The sequence below is a fragment of the Xyrauchen texanus genome, chromosome 12 (assembly GCF_025860055.1).
Source record: "Xyrauchen texanus isolate HMW12.3.18 chromosome 12, RBS_HiC_50CHRs, whole genome shotgun sequence".
Lineage (NCBI taxonomy): Eukaryota > Metazoa > Chordata > Actinopteri > Cypriniformes > Catostomidae > Xyrauchen > Xyrauchen texanus.
The window spans coordinates 42,957,580-42,979,127 of record NC_068287.1 but is presented as its reverse complement, the minus strand read 5'-3'; the positions used below and the strand labels follow the sequence as shown (position 1 = coordinate 42,979,127).

Here is a 21,548-nt window from a genome sequence, read left to right as displayed (position 1 = left end):
TTTTCTGAATATACATATGGTATTCAGAACAAAACTACAAGAATAGCCTTCTTAATATTTAACAATATTGAAATAGAAATCTTGTATGCTAGCTTCTATGCTTCTCCAGCCACTTTGAGAACTTAGCAGGGTGATACTGCAGGTATTGTTGTATTTTTGTACAACAAAGTGGTTTCTATGTTCCTCATTTGTTAGTCGTTTGGATAAAAGCATCTGCTTAATGTAGATTATCAATACTAGTACATTTGGAGAAATGCAAGAATTCTCGACAGCAGCAGTTTCATTGTGCTGATAGTGTCAGTTTCAGATGTTGTGCAATGTTGACCATGATAGTGACAGATAGTGCAGGCTATTACTTCAGAAAAACATGTTGCTTCAAAGGAAAAGCCTTGAAAAGGCTGCCTGTAGTAGTTTATAATTGAAATTGCTTCATCTAAATAAGATTTATTTTAATTATTATTTTATCTTTTTTGCCCATTATCAGTAATGTATTTAGGTACATATTTATGTTCCATTTGTACCCTACTGGCAGTAGTTTTTAGCCAGTCTCTATAAGCATAAGAGTTTTGGAACAACCATAAGTAAAACAAACAAACAAACAAACAAACACACGTACATCGGTACATCCATCCATCCACCCACCCACACCCCCACACATACTCAAATCCATCCATACACACCCACCCACCCACGCACACACACACACACACACACCCTTCCATCCATCCACACGCACACACACACACACCCACACATACACACACATACACACACACAAACACACACACACCCATCCATCCATCCATCCATCCACACGCACACACACACACACACCCATCCATCCATCCACACGCACACACACACACACCCACACATACACACACATACACACACACAAACACACACACACCCATCCATCCATCCATCCATCCACACGCACACACACACACACACACACACACACACACCCATCCATCCACATGCACACACACACACCCACACATACACACCCATCCATCCACACGCACACACACACATACACACACAAACAAACACACACACACACACCCATCCATCCATCCATTCACATGCACACCCACACATACACACACACCCACACACACACACACACACACCCATCCACACGCACGCACGCACGCACACAAACACACCCATCCATCCACACGGACACACATACCCACCCACACACACACACTTATACACACACACACACATATACCCACACACACATATACCCCCCGAGTCCACACACACACACACACACCCATACATACACATACACACACACACACCCACACATACATACACACACACACCCACACACACACACACCCATCCACACACACACACACCCACACACACACACACACACACCCACACACACCCACACATACATACACACACACACCCACACACACCCATCCACACACACACACACACACGCTCATCCACACACACACACACCCACACATACATACACACACACACACACACCCATCCACACATACACACACACACCCATACATACACATACACACACACACACCCACACACACACACACACCCATCCATCCGGTAATAATTTTGATTGAGGATTCTTTGCTCTTTTGGTCATATGGGAAAGGCGTTACATTGCAACAGAAGGCAATTAGACTGAACCTAACTCAAATAAATAATGATGTCACGCATGTCACGCATTTATTTTATTTAATTACCCAAAACACAGATTTAGTCAGTTACTCATTGGGTGTATATAAACAAAGGTCACTAAAGTAATAATGTAACAAATAAATCAGGTGCACAGGTGCATTTTTTTTTCTTTCATTTTTAATACAAAAGACTTATTTGCAAAACTGTACAAATATCTTTCTTTTTTTGTTTAATTTTGGCAAATGAAAGAAGTAGCAAGTGCGGTAACGGATACAAGTAAAAGATATTTAAAGGTGAAGTGTGTAATTTATTTCTATGTTAAACTACATTCTTCTGTTGCAGCTTAATATATAGTGACAACTACACTTTAAATTAACAATTGGTAGGTTGATTTTCCACGAAAAGTGTAAACAGTGGCATTGTGCTCCTATCAAAACATTGCTGTTTGTATGAGCATACCAACCAGCCAGACACAGCAACATTGGCTCAACCAATGGCATAAGTCTGGGTGCGGGACTATCTGTTTGTCCAACTAGTGGTAAATATAGAGAATGTTTTGGGGGAGAAAAAAAAATGTACAGTACAAAAATTACGTGATGATTGGAGGATCTGTCGAAAGACTGCATCTCCTTTTGATTGACAGCGAATCTGTACTATAAGAAGTCACTGCAGCTATTTCGCGCTCAGTCCCATCGCGGATTTCTCAAGTGTAGTCGAAAGACAAACTGCTGCCACCTATTTCTTTATATTTGTTTGGCGAAATTGCTAGTCAATTTGCATAATACATTTCACACAATTATACACCACATTCCTTGTTTCAGTTTTACCAAGTTTAATATATTTTGTTTTAGAGCGTTCGTTCGTTCGTTCGTTCGTTCGTTCATTCATTCATTCATACAGTAGGCTAGGCTAGCGTCGTACGGGTGAAACTGCGCACGATGGCAGACGGTGCTAATATTGTCGACCTGATTTTGGCGAAGCCATTTGAAAGTCTTCCTTACGAGGAAAAAATTAGAATTAAACAGCAGGGCAGATCAACACCTAAGATTGATTTAGTGCAAAAAATAGGGTAAATAAGTTTATAATGTAGGCCGAAAATGAGCTTCCCCTCTTTTAAAGACCAGCAGCCGCCACTGGAACACAGCCAATGTAGAGGACACTGGCCTTTTAAATAGTGAAAATCATATATTACAGTTGAGGATCCACTGTGAGCACATGATTATTTTGGCAGCATTACAATATGTAGCTGCATGGGGCACCTAGCCATTTGCTGAGTACATTTATTTATGGTCCCTTTAGACATCAGTTCTGCTTTTGATCGTATCTCTCATAGCATACTCATCGCTAGGTTCTCTGCATTTGGCATCTCAGGCACTGCTCTATCCTGGTTCATTTCTTACCTCTCTGGCCACCAACACTACATTTTTATTGTCAGTATAAGTCAAATTCTGTTGCTGATTCTCAAGGTGTCCCGCAGGGTTCTGTACTTGGTCCTTTGCTCTTCATCTCCAATATGCTTCCTCTAGGTCACATTATTGGCCATCATGGCCTCAACTTTCACTGCTATGCTGATGACGCTCAACTTTATTTCAGCTCTAAACACTGATAAAACTGACGTACTGATAGTTGAGTCTCCAAGTGTTTTATCACGTCTCTCTGATCAGTTGGTCTATGTTAGTGGTGTACTGGTCTTTCCACACTCTCATCTGCTCTCTTGCAAAAACTGCTTTCTCTCATCTGTGTAACATTGTGCGATTCCGCCTCATTCTTAGCACCAAAGAAGCAGAAACTCTTCTTCACGCCTTTATTTAGTCTAGACTTCACAATTGTAATGCCCTCTTTTCTGGCCTCCAGACTAAAACAATAAACAAACTGCAGGACATCCAGAATTCAGCAGCTAGGGTTCTCACTACTCAAAGAAATCCTCTCACATCACTCCCATACTTTATAGGCTACACTGGCTACCTGTCTCCTATCGTATCGTATGGAGTGGTGGTGGCGTAGTGGACTAAAGCACATAACTGGTAATCAGAAGGTCGCTGGTTCGATTCCCACAGCCACCACCATTGTGTCCTTGAGTAAGACACTTAATCCAGGTTGTTCCGGGGGGATTGTCCCTGTAATAAGTGCACTGTAAGTCACTTTGGATAAAAGCTTCTGCCAAATGCATAAATGTAAATGTAAATGTATCCAATACAAAATTCTCCTTACAACATACAAGCTTTACATGGTGTTGCCCTCTCATACATCACTGACCTCGTATGCTGCTATACCCCACTACGTTCACACAGGTCATCTGATTTGGGCCTATTATTCATTCCACGTTGCAAACTGACCTCACTGGTTGGTAGGGCTTTTCGCACACTTGCCCCTTCGCATTGGCACTCTATCCCTCAACCACTCCGTGATCACACCTCCACACATGATTTCAAAATCAATCTCAAAATACATCTCTTTGAACCATGCATCTTTGACTCTTAAAATTATAAAACAAATTATGTTTTGCTGACTCTCATCCTGTATCGCGACCTTGGGTTTGAAGAAAGGCGCTATTTCAAATAAACATATTATTATTATTTATTATTACATAATGTAATTTTCATTTTGACATATTTTGAGCAAATTTCAAGACCCCTGAAATGGCTTTGATGAGCACAGTTCTTTCCTTTGTTTAACTATTCCCTCTAAAAAATGTAAATGTTAAAAAAACGTTATAGCCAGACATGTCGAACAGGGTTAGTACACTTTTTTACCAATACATTTGCATTATATTTCCATTATTTTGCCCTGTTGTTTACTGGATCGTTTGCATTACTGGATTATAACCAGATAAACTAAACACTAAAAATAATTGGATAGAGATCGCACTCATGACCAGCAATTACTAGCCAATTAAATATTTTAAAGCTGAGAATAACTACAAAAAATATATTCACTAAAGATAATTCCAATAACTAAAACATTTCCAGGCCTGGAAAAAAAATAATTCATATACCAAAATTTCCTGATATTGCAGGTTTTCAATGATGGTGGTCTTTCATGTCCCTTAAATAGCCAATAGTTAACAGCACTGCAATGAACAATGACTTCCTTCTTCCTATTATTACCATAAATGTTCCTCCAAGTCCATTAGATGGCGATATGCACTAAGACTGCGAATCACCAAAAACAAAAGAAGAATGTTCAAATGGAGATTGATAGAAAAAAAAGGACTTAAATATTGATCTGTTTCTCACCCAGACCTATTATATCGCTTCTGAACACATGGATTTAACCACTGGAGTTTTATGGATTACGTTTATGCTGCCTTTATGTCCTTTTAGAGCTTAACATTTTTGGGACACATTCACTTGCCTTGTAAGGACCTCCAGAGCTGATTTGATCAACTTTTGGGAGTATACTGGCATAAACAGAAGAGGTCCTCAAAGCTAACAGACATGAACCGAAAGTCACAAAACTTTGATTTCATGAGATCTTTTAAGTTTAAACTCGGTTTAACTCAAAAATCTGTGTTAAAATCTCACGGTATTGCAAGACATTCTGTGCTCTTTGCAAACAGCAGGAATGAAATCATTGCAAGGTAACAACATGACAACCTCATAGATATAAAATGACACCTACAGTTCAGTACACACTTGGTAACACATGTGGTCATTCTGTGAAAATGGTATTCACTATACAGGAAAAATCAAATGCATTTCTGGAACCTCTCATTTATCATTGTTAACACTGACAACAATACAAATGTTACTGTCTGGTTCATGGTGGCTGAGAAATCAGGAGTCCAATCCACCCATGATTACGGATCGCAAGAATGTTTTGGTGCAACATTAATCAAAAGGGCCACCTTGACTGACCGCTCTTATATCACTGTGCATTACATCTGCCTGGTGCAGAAATCCTTGAGAAAACAAAAGAGCACAACACGCACATTAAATATGAAAAAGAACGTTTTGGTGTTTGTTCATGAGTCTTTGTGTGCCTTCCATTTGTCTCCAAGCATTCATTTTCCTTCCACTTCATGGCGTTCAGACACAAACATTATTTTGAGAGCTGGAGTCAAGATCTTCTCCAACTTGTGAGGTCTTTTCCTACAAAAATTCTCGACGTGCACTTACAGAAGGAATATCATGATTGTCAATATGTTGTACAATATAAGATTGTTCTCTTAAGTGCATAGGGAAACTGAGACACACCAACGGATTTTCTATTTACAAACAGATTTACTGTCATTATTTTTTAAATCCAAAACGTGTGATGACCAGAAGTTCTTAAACACAATCAAAATAAACATGCCATTTAAAAAACGAAAATGAAAATGTACACGTATTTACATCTGAACTGATATACAATAAAATGCAGCCTCTTGGGAGTTCTGCTTTTCAGCATCAAGCTGTTCGAGACTTCATCGGTTCCCCAGGAAAAGTAGGATGGGCTGGTTTTGAGAGGTCCAGACGTCCGTACAGGTGCATATTCTCCACTCGCTGACCAAACAAACTCTTAATAAGCAATGTTAAAATGCCTACCTGTGGTTTTCATTACTTCTCACAGATGTTTGAGATCTTCAACCAGGCTCTCTAAAGGTGCCATTGGTTTGTTTGAGCGGTTTGTGGAGGCCCTATTGGCAGCATGGTGGAATATGGAGGATGGACGGGATGAAATCTAGACCTGTGTAGAGTAGGAACGGAGCAGAGTGGCGGAGGCGGAGCGTCCTGTAGGGTGGGCGGCACAGTGGTGCATGTGCTGGGACTGCTGGTCTAGACTTCGCTGGACATGGAGCGAGACGGTATGAGGACATCGGGGGGGGCGGGGAACCGATGAGGCTGATGGTCATGTGATCTCAGTGAATGAAGATCCCCTTGGAGTCTGTAAGGGGGGGGGGAGAGAGTGTGAGGAGGGGAGAGACAGAACGAAAGAATGAGAAACCAAGACTGATTCGGAAAAGAAGAGAGGTAAAAAAAAATGTGTTCAGGTAGGGTGATGGCGTTTGGCGAGAGAATAAACGAGTAAGGACAGAAACACACTTTACACAAGTACATGTATGCAAATGAGAGCATTTGCCTAATGCGGTGCCAAGGCACGGTCTGGTTGAACATGCTTCTTGTCCCAGTTCTCAAGGGGGCGATATAGTTACCTTCAATAGTCTGAGCCATTAAACTGGACTTGTTTTTATTCTGGTAGGTGAATATATTGGCTTTAACTATCTTGCTCAGCAATATGCTCTTTAAACTGTTGCTCCGCCATGAAGGTAGTTGACTTGAAAACTCACTGTAGAAGCGGACACTCGTTCACACTAATGTCCGCTATAGTGCCCCTTGTGGCAACTCTCAGAATGCAACACGTTCTTGTATTGCATTTTGAATTGCGTAATTTTGCAATGCAACAATGCCTGGGAACTCGAGTTTGCGTAGCTAAACGCATTCATGTACTTGCATAGAGTATGTTTCAGGCTTAAAATATAAAACCGATGGATGACTATATGGTCGAGGTGAGAAAAAGAGACAACGTAGTCTAAAAAATGAGGAAGATGAGGGTGGCCTACGAAAGGAAACTCACAGTGTCATAATTTTTTCCCCAGTATTCCTTCAAATCAAATAAGCCATCTAGTGGCAGTGATACCCCTTGACATTTTGGGTGGCAGCTCTCCGTCTTTTAAGTTCCGCATCATAAGAATCCATTTGATCTTTGTAGTAAAGGGACTCTAGATGTTATATGTCCAGAACTGCCTCATGAAAACGAACTCATTGGGCATTGAGGAATCAAACATCAATAGCGTTAATAGCCCTAAATATTTTGGCTCTCTGTTGCTTCTCAGATACTCTATTATAAAAGTATTAGAAGAAACGTCTCTTCGGGACAAAAGAATTGTCTCAGTCCTCCAAAGCTTCAATGGGATTGCAAGGTGCCAGAGTCTGTGTTTGGTTTGTAGGGTTGTGGTTGGTGTTTGTGCAGGTAGGACATGCTAAAGCATGGACAAGGAGGGTCGGGAGGGTCTCGGGAGTAACATTAGGGTCCACTGGGTCAAAAACAGAAGGACAGGGGGACATAATCCATCCCCTTATGTGTGCAGCCCTGCCACTAACCTGCTCCCACCCCTTACCTGAGTGCCACTTAACTTTTCAAGTGGACTCTCTACACAGGGCAGCACCACCATGGGCATGCCCAGAACAGACTCAGGACGCTGGGGTCGCGCTGACAAGGGAGGGGGCTTTGTCTGCTGGAAGTTGTTAATGACACACGTCACCTTGAGAGAGTGTAAAAAAAGAAGGGAGTAAAGAGAAGAAACAAGGGAGGAATTGATGGAGAGAGCAACAAGGAAAGAAAGGAAATCATTTACCATTAAATGAAACAGCTTTAAGAACCATTGTGCTAACTGTGATGTCATGAAAAATGAATGCTCATAAATATTAATTATGCGCACATAATGTGATTATAATTAGAGCTGTCAGAATGAACGCGTTAACGCATGTGATTAATTACAAAATTGTAACATGTTATTTTTTATTTATGGCGATTAACATATTTAACATTAATACAGCATAAACGAGCAAAAACGCTTGTTGGGAGGGCGGAAACTTCGTAATGTGTCCACCTGGAATCATTACACTGATGGACACACCACAAACACACACAACAGCGTTTCCGTGTCAGTGATCAAATAATGGGGAAAGGACCACTTAGCGGTTTTCGATGTACAAAACAAGTCTAGATGGACTTGAGATAGATATAATGTATTTTCAGCCTTAGGAAGGCACATTTAAATTACCACAGAAGCACGCCAAGACTTAACTATCACCAAAATGCAGAATGCAAACACTTTTTTATATGTGGTTCGCAGTGGCGCTTGACGCTGGCGTTGACGCTCTGATGCGAATCATGAACGCAGCTTCACGATTACTGTGACAAAGCAGATAGCAACAGTCCACCAGTTGATTCATAATGTGGAGGATGAGAGTTTAAGAAATGTAATGCCTATTGCAATGAATATGCAACCTGTTGGAAGACTAGTTCTTTCAATTAGTCAGACACAAGCTATTTCAAAAGGTAGTGGGGACAACTCACCCATAAATGACGCTTATGTAGCACTCACTGTAACGCCCAGACAACACACACTCTTACCAGAAAGACAGCAATGCCTCCACCGGTGAAGTATCCAGCGAGGACGTCCGCCCAGTGATTGCGATATTCTGCCACTCTGACCACACCCACCAGCATGGCCAGACACAGCAGAGTCAGACTGAGGGTTGGTTTGGTCAAACGTGTCCCTTTAGTCCTGAACACCAATGTCACGTACATCTGCAAGCACAGACAGACAGTGGTGAAGAATAAGCCTGTAGGCAGTACAATTAGACAAATTGCTACTTGGCTTGAGAAACCTGCTGAAAATACCAGTATAGCTGGTACCAGAATATGTTATGTCTAGGACACTGATCCCCAACACGTAATGCTGGAATCCTACTTGACAAGCTTAACTACCATGACCTCCTACGTCAACCAGCTTCACCAGAAGGACCATTATGGTCAAGTTTTGCAGGTGATCAGCAGGGTTTTGTTGCCACATCAAGTTAAACTTCAACTTTTTACAATTCTGTTCCAGTTGCTGCGCTGCATCTATCTTTTTTGTTAGTGCAGGAACGCGTTTGGTCTGAACAGCCCCTTTCGACTATGATCTGTCCTGTGACAGACTTGCTTGGTTGAGCTATGTTCAGATTCAGAGAAAACAGAGTAAGACATTTTATCAATCATTAAAGGGGCACTCAGTAAGTTTTCTGCATTATATACTTTGTTTTTACCCCTTAAGAATAGTAATTTTGAAACAATGTATATAATCATGAGTACTCACATGAGATAACGACTCTAGTCTGTTTTATTCTAGATGGAGAGGGTCCCCTCATGGGGGCGGCCATGTTTGGATCACATGACAAGTCGAATACTACTCGCTTAATATCAAAACGACAAAACTGAAAGCACTTTAATGGACAATCGTTAATCTTTGAAGCCATTTTTCACTTCAGTTTCAGTGCTGGTGTAGTTACTGTGTTTTGCCTTTGTAGGACGGTTTGGAGATCTGTTGCTGCTTTGTATTTGTCATTAATTGGTGTTAGACCACAAATAAACCTCTGCATATCCACAAGGATGCTTATTTCTGCTTCTCGAACTCACCACAGTATAAACTGCAGAATAAACACTGAGGGCCGCATCTTTAGAGGGAAATGATTTGCGTGCAGATGCGACTATCAGTGGGTTTCCAGTGCAGGCTTTGCGCTCAGTGATGTATTGTAAGTTGGAATGGCAGCCCAGCACTGTGTAGTTCGGTCTACATGCTGACAGGAAGTGAGGCGTTTGATTTCCTGTCACCACCTGTCCAGCATTGGCAAAGATGGTGGTGGTGAACAGGCCAAAGGTATAGACACCTGAATAAGAGGACAGAGGTCAAAACAGAACACAAGGGCATCAATGATTATGTAGTATGATTACTTTTGGATTACTTACTGCTTCTTTTGATGAAAATCTCATTTTAAGTGGATTAGTTACCACTTCAGACATTAGTAAACATGAAATCAATCAAGACTGATAGGAGATGTACAGTGTAAACCTAATGCTGACAATACTTAATTCTAATAAGTTCTATTAACTTAAATTTGAGAGTTTATAAACTTAAAAATATGTATGTATCTGATTACATCACATTTTTGTAGTTCTGCTAACTCATTAGGGCTTTACAGTGTAATCCATATGTAATCATCTATTAAAAAGTAACTAAAACCTGATTACACAATTTTAAAAATGTAATGTAGTCTAATATAGTCAAGTACTTGATTATTGTAATGTGATTACATAATACAGATTACACTATGCCCATCACAACCCAACACTGTTTATTTAGACAGTATATCATTCATCGTTCATTCATTCACAAGTTTTGCTTACTTGTTTGTTTGTTTTGGTGCTTGATATTTCAATGATGTTTTCATGCATCATTTTTAACACCCACTGTAAATTGAGTGTAGCTTTATTTATACATTCCTATAAAGTCATCTGTAATAAAATAGTTACTTTTATATTGTGAACTATGATGTGGACCCCAGATGTAACGAATATCTTCATGATATCATCGACTTCTGATAAGTACCTAGGAATCGTATCATGCGTCTCAAAAGTGGGTTGAAGAAGCAGCAGTCTGCGGTGACTATGATCTTCTCCTGCGTGACCTCTGACCTCATGAAAAATGCCATCAGTTCACCAGCCAAAATCTGCAGAGAAAATACACAAATGCATCAACACAGGCAAGTAGCTCTGATTTAGCATGCTAAAACAATCTGTCAAACCAATTGCTTTGGCAACCGCAATTTGGGTTTTAGTTCATTTGCTGTAGCACCATTTGGTTACCATCCGAGTGCTGGGGAATGTGTGCCTACTCCTGTTAATCATGTGTTTCCGGCCTCCTTGAGAATATGAATCACGAGCTCCTGATAACCACTCATTTTCATCATACACCAACAACACAAGCTAATTATTTCTGGTTATTTCTGATCTCCGTGGTTATGGATAAGACAAGTAACTGCTCATTAATACGATTAAATCTGCTTTGCAATGTAAGAGGAACGCACACATGTCTGTTCTATGTGTATATCAAAACTGTAAAACCATAAAACTGTTCTGAGCTACAAATAGTAAAAGAAAATGGTATATTTCGAAACAATAATACATAAAGCAACCTCTGGAATTGAAGATGTTTTTGTGTACAGAGAAATATGTTTTCAAATATGTTGCCTTATGATCTTTTCGATGAAAAACTGTCTGGAAAAACATGCTGTGATTATTTATAACTATTCTTTTACTGAAGTTTACTTCTTTACATGATCAACAACATTTTGAATGTAATTGAAAGCAATGGGTGTTTGGTTGATACCATGGTTCCACTGATTGAAAAAATAAAGCTCTTTTTAAGCGATTTCACCAAAATCATGAATAAATACATAAATATCGGGAGGTAAGGGGTTTATAGGTGGACATTATTGCTAAATAAAACCTGAAAGAATGATCAGGACAAAGAAGCAGAGCGAAGCACCACCCATTATCGGCCAACACAATGATTGTTGGATTAAAAGTCACATTTCAGGATCGATGGACGTCAATCAGCAGGATTTATAATCGATGACTAGAGAAAATGAGTGAATTGTTTAACACTACATGACCAATCAGAATCAAGTACTCCATAGAGCTCTGTTATCAATATTGAACATAATGCTGAAAATCTTGAGATGTCATTTTTAAAGCTATATCGGCTAGATTGACTAATCAGAACTGAGTATTCTAGAGAGCCTTGAAATGTTGTCAGAAGGCTAAAAAGCACTCAGATTTTTGGAGGAATATTCTGAGTTCAATACAAGTTAATACAAGAAAATGATCCCATAATTTACTCACCCTCAAGCCATCCTAGGTGTATATGACTTTCTTCTTTAAGCCAAACACAATTAGAGTTATATTAGAAAATATTCTGGCTCTTCCAAGCTTTATAATGGGAGTGAATGGTACCTTAGATTTTGAAGCCTAAAAAAGCACATCAAAAAAGTAATCCATACGGCTCCAGGGGGGTTAATAAAGGCCTTCTCAAGCGAAGCAATGCATTTTTATAAGAAAAATATCCATTATGATAACTATATAAACTATAATCACTGGCTTCTGGTAACAGCTGTCCGCACGTTCACAAGAGAGTCGAGTTCCGGCGTATGGCGTAGGCGTAGCGTAAGTTCCGGTGAGAAGCGATGAATGCAGAAGCACACGTTATTTACAGCAAAGGAAAATGGCGAAAAGAAGTGAGATGTTTTAGCTATACTGTAGATTTGTATCAGTCTTAAAATGGTGCGTTTGTGCATCTATCCAGTCATTCCAATCGTCCATTCATGGCAGCAAACACTCTCATCCTCTGTTGGCATTTCCTCTATGAGCACCAACTTGTCTCCCGTACTCTCCGTCCACGTCTCCTGTACTCTCCGTCCACGTCTCCAGTACTCTCCATCCACGTCTCCAGTACTCTCCGTCCACGTCTCCCTTACTCTCCGTCCACGTCTCCAGTACTCTCCGTCCACGTCTCCAGTACTCTCCGTCCACGTCTCCTGTACTCTCCGTCCACGTCTCCTGTACTCTCCGTCCACATCTCCAGTACTCTCCGTCCACGTCTCCTGTACTCTCCGTCCACATCTCCAGTACTCTCCGTCCACGTCTCCCGTACTCTCCGTCCACGTCTCCCGTACTCTCCGTCCACGTCTCCAGTACTCTCCGTCCACGTCTCCCGTACTCTCCGTCCACGTCTCCAGTACTCTCCGTCCACGTCTCCCTTACTCTCCGTCCACGTCTCCGGTACACTCCGTCCACGTCTCCCGTACTCTCCATCCACGTCTCCAGTACTCTCCGTCCACGTCTCCAGTACTCTCCGTCCACGTCTCCTGTACTCTCCGCCCACGTCTCCCGTACTCTCCGTCCACGTCTCCCGTACTCTCCGTCTACGTCTCCAGTACTCTCCGTCCACGTCTCCCGTGCTCTCCATCCACGTCTCCTGTACTCTCCGTCCACGTCTCCCATACGCTCCGTCCAAGTCTCCAGTACTTTCCGTCCAAGTCTCCAGTCCTCTCCATCCACGTCTCCCGTACTCTCCATCCACGTCTCCTGTACTCTCCGTCCACGTCTCCCATACGCTCCGTCCAAGTCTCCAGTACTTTCCGTCCAAGTCTCCAGTCCTCTCCATCCACGTCTCCCGTACTCTCCGTCCACGTCTCCCGTACTCTCCGTCCCCGTCCACGTCTCCAGTACTCTCGTCCAAGTCTCCAGTACTCTCCGTCCACGTCTCCAGTAATCTCCTTCCACGTCTCCAGTACTCTCAGTCCACGTCTCCCGTACTTTCCGTCCACGTCTCCCGTGCTCTCCATCCAAGTCTCCAGTACTCTCCGTCCACGTCTCCAGTACTCTCCGCCCACGTCTCCAGTACTCTCAGTCCACGTCTCCCGTACTTTCCGTCCACGTCTCCCGTACTCTCCGTCCAAGTCTCCAGTACTCTCCGTCCACGTCTCCAGTACTCTCAGTCCACGTCTCCCGTGCTCTCCGTCCAAGTCTCCTGTAGTCTCCATCCAAGTCTCCTGTAGTCTCCGTCCAAGTCTCCAGTACTCTCCGTCCACGTCTCCAGTAATCTCCTTCCACGTCTCCAGTACTCTCAGTCCACGTCTCCCGTGCTCTCCGTCCAAGTCTCCAGTACTCTCCGTCCACGTCTCCAGTACTCTCCGCCCACGTCTCCAGTACTCTCAGTCCACGTCTCCCGTACTTTCCGTCCACGTCTCCAGTACTCTCCGTCCAAGTCTCCAGTACTCTCCGTCGACCAGATTCTTTTGTTTGTGCCACTGCTGCAGCCTCCTCCATCTCCCAGAGTTCCTGGTCGGTGTACTCCGGCCCAAACAGATAGGGCTGGCCAAAAAACTCAATCTCCTCTTCTCTTATATTGAAATCCTCTGACATTTTTCTTTAAAAATCCTCGTTTTTGTCTTCTAATTCGTGACCGGCGTTTTGTTTTATTCTATCCTCTGTGATTCCGCGTTCGTCATGTCTCACCAGAACTTACGCTACGCCTACGTCATACGCCGGAACTCAACTCTCTCGTGAACGCTTGGATGGTCATTACCGGAAGCCAGTGATTATAGTTTATAAATGTATAAATGTATAAATATGGATATTTTTCTTCATCACTTCGCTTCACAAGGCCTTTATTAACCCCCTGATGAACTTCTAGTTATTCATGTTAAGGTTAGTAAGTGATTCTATCAGACTAAACTCATGTTAACATGCACATTGTTTACATTTTGTGGCTATACTTTTGAAACAGTGAGTATTTTAACGTTTACTGATTAGCTCCATTCACCTCCATTGTAAGTGTCTCACTGGAACACAGATTTTTGCTTGTTTTTTAAATACATAATAGAAAAGTCATTTTTTTTTCAACAACATAATGCCACAAATGTCAGCTGAGCTTAAACTGTATTGAACCCAGAATATTTCCTTTAGCATTATAGCCCAGATTGACCAATGGGAATCGATTATTCCAGAGAGCTGTTTAATAAATATGGAATATTATTAAAAGGCTGAAAAATATTGAGATGTCATTATTAAAGCTACAGTACATTGCCCTGCCCTCATTGTGACTCACCAGTAAACACTGCCATCAAATCCCCAACATCAGACAGAGACAGACAGAGAGAGACGTCAGTGATGAGACAGTGATGGACAGGGACTCAGTGCTCACCTCACATGTTCCAGGATTAGCACCTGACCGCTGACACAGACTGACGGACCGTGACATCATTATTGCATCAACACGCACAGTCAGTTAAGAACTTTACTGTATGTGTTTTTTAAAGCGTTTGTGTGCTTTCATGTTAATTTAAAGGGATAGTTTTAATTTTGCTCATCTTTATTTCACATTTGGTACATCATGGTGCAAACGTTTTATTTCAGAAATATGTACTGTGTATATATATATATATGCAGTTGAATTATTTGCTTAAATATTCTGTTGTATTCTTGTGCTCAATATTGAAAAATCTAAGTTCAGCAATGCTGTATATAATGTGTTATGAAACAGAAGTCTAGCAGCCTTATGGTGCTGTTTTATCCCATTTCATCTTATTCTGAAGATTATAAACATACTCTTGCCTGAGGCTAGACATGGGCATTCATGCCACACAGTTCAGACATATGCTTAAATGCCAGTGATTTCACACCCTCGAGCAGTCAGTGCCATCTGCTTCAGTCTCCCAGGTGGCATCACCGTGCACCTTACTCATAACCACATCCTCTCTCTGGGGCACCAAGAGGTTATATTTAGGGTGTGTTTGATACAATATACACCTTGAATTAACTCAATCAGCAATTATATATAACTGAAATGAAAGTTTTAGGTGTGCCTACAGCTAAACAATTATGAATGAGAATACAAGCATCCTTCCAAAATTTCAGGTTGCCACCTTACCAGATTTGGGGAGTTTGTGGCCAAAAGTTATTAACTTAATACGATTTGAAGAGATGTAGCAGCAATGTGTTTTTATTCTGTTTGTTTGTTTGTTTATTTTCTATTGCAAAGCTTTTTTCCTAAAGGAATAGTTCGCCCAAAATTATGAGTCATAATTTGCCCTCATATTGCTCCAAACTTGTATGACTTTTGTTCTTCCATGAAATACAAAAGGTAAATTAACCCTTTAAGCTATGAGGTTGTTTTACATTTCCTGTTTTAGTGGCATAACCAAAATTAAAGTCTTATAACTTGAAAAAAAAGAGAAGCAGGGTCAAGTTTCTGGTATCGTTTTAACGAAAACGTTTCCAATTTTTAATGATATAGATTATGATAAATTCATTCTATATCTCTGGGTGTAAATAAGGTAGCTTCCACAAACTTATTTTGTTTTGTTCTCAATCATGTCACCTGTAACTGAGTAAAATATTGTGTTGATAAAGCAATCAAGAGTTATAGCATTACAAATATAATTTATCCTAGTGTCCAAATACATCTCCATGTAAATCCTCTCCAAACCAATAAACCAGCAAACACAACAATGACTAATGTTATGCTCTCTCTCTCCAAAGCATGCAGGCATGAGTAACGAGATCTCATTCAGTTCCATCCTGTGTCATTTGAGTCATCATTGAGTCTGTGCCATGTACTTGGCATCATCTAGTGGTGGCCACATGTAATTAGAGTGAACAATCCTCTCTGCCCATATTTGGATGACTTCCACCTCTGGTTGCAGCGATCTGAATCCTAATACGACTGGTTTAGCATTCCATGACGCTGGACAACATCCTACATCATTTCCGATTCAGTCATCTGATCCAGGACAGCTAACGTGTTTTTAGCCAAATAGCACATTATATGCTGTGTGCTCTTTGTTAAGCCCAAACCTCCTCCTTTTGCATCCGGCTTGGGAAGGTGCATAGGTAGAGTTGGACCGGCATAGGCGGTGTAGACTTCTAAAGAATTCACCTTTTGTGTTCAATTGAAAAAATAGAGTAATACAGATTTGGAACTACATTAGGGTGAGTAAACAACGACAATTTTCATTTTTGGGTGAACTACCTGTATTTCCAGATCTACTGTTGGCTGAGTGGATCCATTGCATACACTTGCCGAAAAACACAAGCCCACAAACAAACACAGATATGGCAGACTCTGAAAAGGAGGGAGGCAGATCCATGTGGTTCCACTATCTGTTGCCTCCAATTAATAGTGTAACCAGTAAAATTATCACTCACAAAAATCCACTTACATCAAGTTAGCTGTCTACACCTTCCTTATTTAGAATAAATTTAGATGAAATTACAGTTGATATGAATTATAAATAAAAACAGCAGTGCTATAAAATTAAAGGGATAGTTCACCCAAAAATGAAAATTCTCTCATCATTTAATCACCCTCATGCCATCCCAGATGTGTTTGACTTTTCTTTGCCAGGGTGTAGGTGTATGACTTCTGCTGAACACAAATGAAGATTTTTAGGAGAATATCTTAGCTCTGTAGGTCCATACAATGCAAATCAGAACTTTGAAAAGCACATAAACCCAGACCTATCATATCACTTCTGAAAATGTGGATTTAACCACTGGAGTCGTATGGATTACTTTACTTTTTAATTTTTAATTTATTACTATGTGTATACTTTAACAAGTCATGACATCAAGAATAACAGGTAAAACTTCATGAACAAAATAAAATCTACCGACTGTAATACAAACATATACGTCTAGTTTGTTTATGGGTGAATCATGAGACACTGTTTATTTTGTCTGAATCTACTTGTGGCAGGGCGGAGGGCGGGGCCGTGATCCTACACACCCGGTCCCGTATTAGGCTAATCAAGCCTCCCGAGAGGGATAAAGGTCGACTGCGGAGGATCGTGCGGGAGAGAGAGATCGTTTACGGACATGTCCGTCATGTGTAAAGGGATCAATGGAAAGGAGGGAGTGCCAATCGTCTTTAAAGAAAGAAAGAAACTTGCATTTTGAAAGTTGAAACCTGAAAATATTTAAGTTCAGCTATAATGCAGTCCTGTTGTTTGGAAACACCTTAAAACAAGGACACAAACACACATGACGGACATGTCCGTAAACGATCTCTCTCTCCTGCACGATCCTCTGCAGTCGAACTTTTATCCCTCTCGGGAGGCTTGATTAGCCTAATACGGGACTGGGGTGTAGGATCACGACCCGGCCCCACCCTCCGCCCTGCCACAATACTAAGTTAATGAATTCACATGAAACAATTACTGGAATACACGTCTAAAATTATGAAAATGTTCTGACTTAAAGTTAAAATTACAAAAAATAAAAATTGTTCAAGTCAAATTGAGAAAACCTAAGAAAACTTCCTGATATCCGTGACTCTTAAATTCACGACACTGGTATGAATTATTATTTACTTAAAAAAATATGTCTGAAAACTTTTTTTAAAATTAGGCTGATGATTAAGTTGTGTACACTCGCATTGTGTACTTTCCGTGCATTTAAGGTGCAAGGAAAGTCATTTTATACGTTATAATTGATGGTTACACCACTTTACATTTTATGGTAATATAATTTTTTGGTATAAAATGCTGTAAAATGTTTTTCAAAAATGTGTGAAACTGACATGGACACAAAATATACATTTAATACAAACTCTCCACAATAAACTTGACATTTTTAAATGACCATTTAAGCATAAATTAAAACCAGTAGAACAAATGTATTAGTACTTGAGAGTTCAAAAAACACGCCATTATTGTTTAAACATAACATCACTTGACATGCTCTTGACGAATTGGTTGAGATTCACCCGCTTAGACTCTCTTACACACAAAAATGCACATTTTGTCATACTGTAAATCTGAATGATGATTCATCCATATTAAAGTTCAATCTCACCACCCACAAGCACACCACAGCAAATAGAAATGTATCAGCCCCGGGGAAGACAGGACACAGTCCACACTCACCGTTAGGGTAGGAACGGCAGCTACCAGACAGTACACCAGCACCGGTGGCACATTACTGGTCTCATCCGGTCCGGGATAGGGTTTGGAGAACACCTTATCGTAGCAGAAGAAGCCCTGAATGTGTACGGGAAACGTGTCCGTGTATTCAAAGTAGTACGCCAGGAGAACGGTGCCAGCCATGATCACGAGCTGAAAATAGAGCATGATCCACAGTTTATCACCAAAAGAGAAGACACACCACCACAGCCCACTCTGTTATCAGGCAATCTGGCAAAAGAGAGAGAGACACTCCAGAGTCGTGATATTGAAAGGGTTACATGCTGTTCTAGCTAGAAAGCAACAGAGAGTGAGTGAGATCAGAATGGAAAATGGGGAAATAGACAGAGAGATACAGTGGGGAGCGACAGCGGGAATTTGTGCCCGAGCAGACACAAATTAGCTCAGCAGTGTGTGTGAGTGCACGCAAGTGTCATTTTGGATGTGTGTGAAACACAATGAGGTGCAGGGAAGGGTGTGAACACACTCATTAGCGGGTTTAAAATGAGGCTGCTTTCATTCAAGCCATTTCCAAACCATCATTCACTTCAAACGCTTAAAATATAGCGTTAAAACAGAAAAACTCTAGTTTTATTCAGTACTATTAACTCTGTGATCAATCAATCCAATATTTGTAAATAAGATTGTTGATAATAGATCACATATTATGCATTTTGCTTATGACCCATCAGCCCCTTTTATATGTCCTGCCGTTTTTAATCAATATGAACTGGTTTCTTTCCTTTTTCTGACTGAAATTCAAAAAAAGTCTACTAATCGTCCCTATGATACCATCTAGGCTTTTCAAGCAGGTTTTTGACGTTACTGGGCTAGTATCCTACCTATAATTAATAGTAGTCTTTAAACAGGATCAGTGCCACTGTATCTATCTCTCAGAAAAGTCCTTTGAGGTAGCCTGGAGAGGGGACGTATCCAAGCCACATCAGTTACTTACTGGGGTACCTCAGGGCTCAGTGCTTGGGCCACTTCTCTTCTCCATATACACAACATCACTGGGACCCATCATTCAGTCACATGGTTTCTCTTACCACTGCTACGCTGATGACACGCAACTCTACTTGTCTTTCCAGCCCAACGACACCACAGTGACCGCTCGAATCGCTGCCTGTCTGGCAGACATCTCGGCCTGGATGAAGGAACACCACCTTCAACTCAACCCAGCCAAGACTGAACTCCTGGTCTTTCCAGCCAACCCTGCTGTTGAACACAACATCACCGTGCAGCTGGGTCCAACTACAGTTTCACCTTCCAAAACGGTCAGAAATCTAGGGGTAACCATTGATGATGAGCTAAATTTCACAGACCACATCTCAAAGACTGCAAAATCATGTAGATTTACACTCTACAATATCAGGAAGATAAGACCCTTCCTCTCTGTACATGCCACACAACTGCTCGTTCAGGCCCTTGTCATAACTAGACTGGACTACTGTAACGCTCTCATTGCAGACCTTCCTGCATGTGCTATTAGACCTCTCCAAATGATCCAGAATGCAGCAGCACGTCTGGTCTTTAATGAACCTAAGAGAGCACATGTTACACCACTCTTTGTCTCTCTCCACTGGCTGCACGTTCATGCACGTACTAAATTCAAGGCCCTGATGCTGGCATACAAAACAGTCACTGGGTCTGCTCCAGCATACCTAAAAACATTTATGCAGAGCTACGTTCCCACCAGAAGCCTGCGGTCGGCTAAGGAACGTCGCCTTGTCGTACCAAAACAAAGAGGCACCAAAACACTTTCCCGGACTTTCGGTTTCATCATACCACGGTGGTGGAATGACCGTCCCAACTCAATCCGGGAAGCTGACTCACTCTCTGTCTTCAAAAAAACGGTCTTGTTGCACTTAAATCTGTTTTGTATACTATTCTGATGATAGTGAAACTTTGTAGTATGGCACTTTTCATACCACTGTCTCCTTAAGATGATTCGCTGATGTTTTCCTCTTTTGTAATGACATCTTTTTATTAATTGATTCAGGACAATCTGTGATCCTTATGCTTTTAGACCTTATTGCAGCATTTGATACTATACATCATGGGATCCTTATCTCACGCCTTGAGGAGGTGGTGGGTATTCAGGGTACTGCTCTTCTTTTTTGTCAAATGGAAGTTTTTCGGTCAATATCGGTCAGGTTTGTTCTTCTTCAGCCACTCTTACTAGCGGGGTTCCACAAGGGTCCATCCTTGGCCCTATATTGTTTTCGCTATATGCTGCCCGTAGGGTTTATTTTTAATAAGCATGGTATTTCTGTTCACTGCTTTGCAGATGACATGCAAAGCTATATGCCTCAGTAGATGATAAGAGTGCTCTAGATTCACTTTTGAATGGTTTAAATGACATTAAAGCCTGAGTGTCTGTACATTTATTTTTTTATCTAAATGAAAGTAAAATGGAGATTGTTTGGTTTGGGGGATCTGATGTCCCTGACTTTTTGAAACTAGGTAAACTGTCCCCTTTTTGTAAACCGGTGGTGAAAAACCAAGGTGCTCTCAGAGTTTAATTCATTTACGATTATTGGTAAAGGTGAAGCCTTTTGTTTTGGTGATTTTGAGAAGGCGATTCATGCCTTTGTCTCGGTAAGACTAGATTACTGTAACTCTTTATACGTTGCTGTTAGCCAATCATCATTATCTCGGCTGCAATTAGTCCAGAATGCCGCTGCTAGGCTTCTGATGGGCACTCGTAAGCGAGAGCATATTTCCCCTATTTTAGCTTCTTTGTGTTGGCTGCCAGTCCTGTACAGAATCGATTTTAAGATTCTTATATTTGTTTTTAAATCTCTGAATGTGTTAGCACGCTCTTAT

The 21,548-nt window shown here is 41.1% G+C and overlaps 1 protein-coding gene across 7 annotated transcripts in view; it reads right to left on the bottom strand.

The window, feature by feature from the left end:
• Window positions 1-1,760: 1,760 nt before the first annotated feature.
• The window catches only part of LOC127653016 (phospholipid phosphatase-related protein type 5-like), a 33,210-nt gene continuing 13,422 nt past the window's right edge, over window positions 1,761-21,548 (bottom strand). For 3 of the 7 annotated variants that reach the window (XM_052139493.1, XM_052139494.1, XM_052139496.1), the window contains 6 exons: window positions 18,684-18,872; window positions 10,805-10,925; window positions 9,835-10,085; window positions 8,791-8,967; window positions 7,788-7,915; window positions 1,761-6,537 (listed from right to left, as the gene is read on the bottom strand). In XM_052139493.1, the coding sequence (XP_051995453.1) occupies window positions 6,429-6,537; window positions 7,788-7,915; window positions 8,791-8,967; window positions 9,835-10,085; window positions 10,805-10,925; window positions 18,684-18,872 (975 nt within the window). In that variant the 3' untranslated portion in view covers window positions 1,761-6,428. Of the gene's footprint in view, window positions 6,538-7,771; window positions 7,916-8,790; window positions 8,968-9,834; window positions 10,086-10,804; window positions 10,926-14,866; window positions 14,952-18,683; window positions 18,892-21,548 lie in introns of those variants that run through there. The other 4 variants (XM_052139498.1, XM_052139499.1, XM_052139497.1 and 1 more) reach the window with 4 other exon arrangements.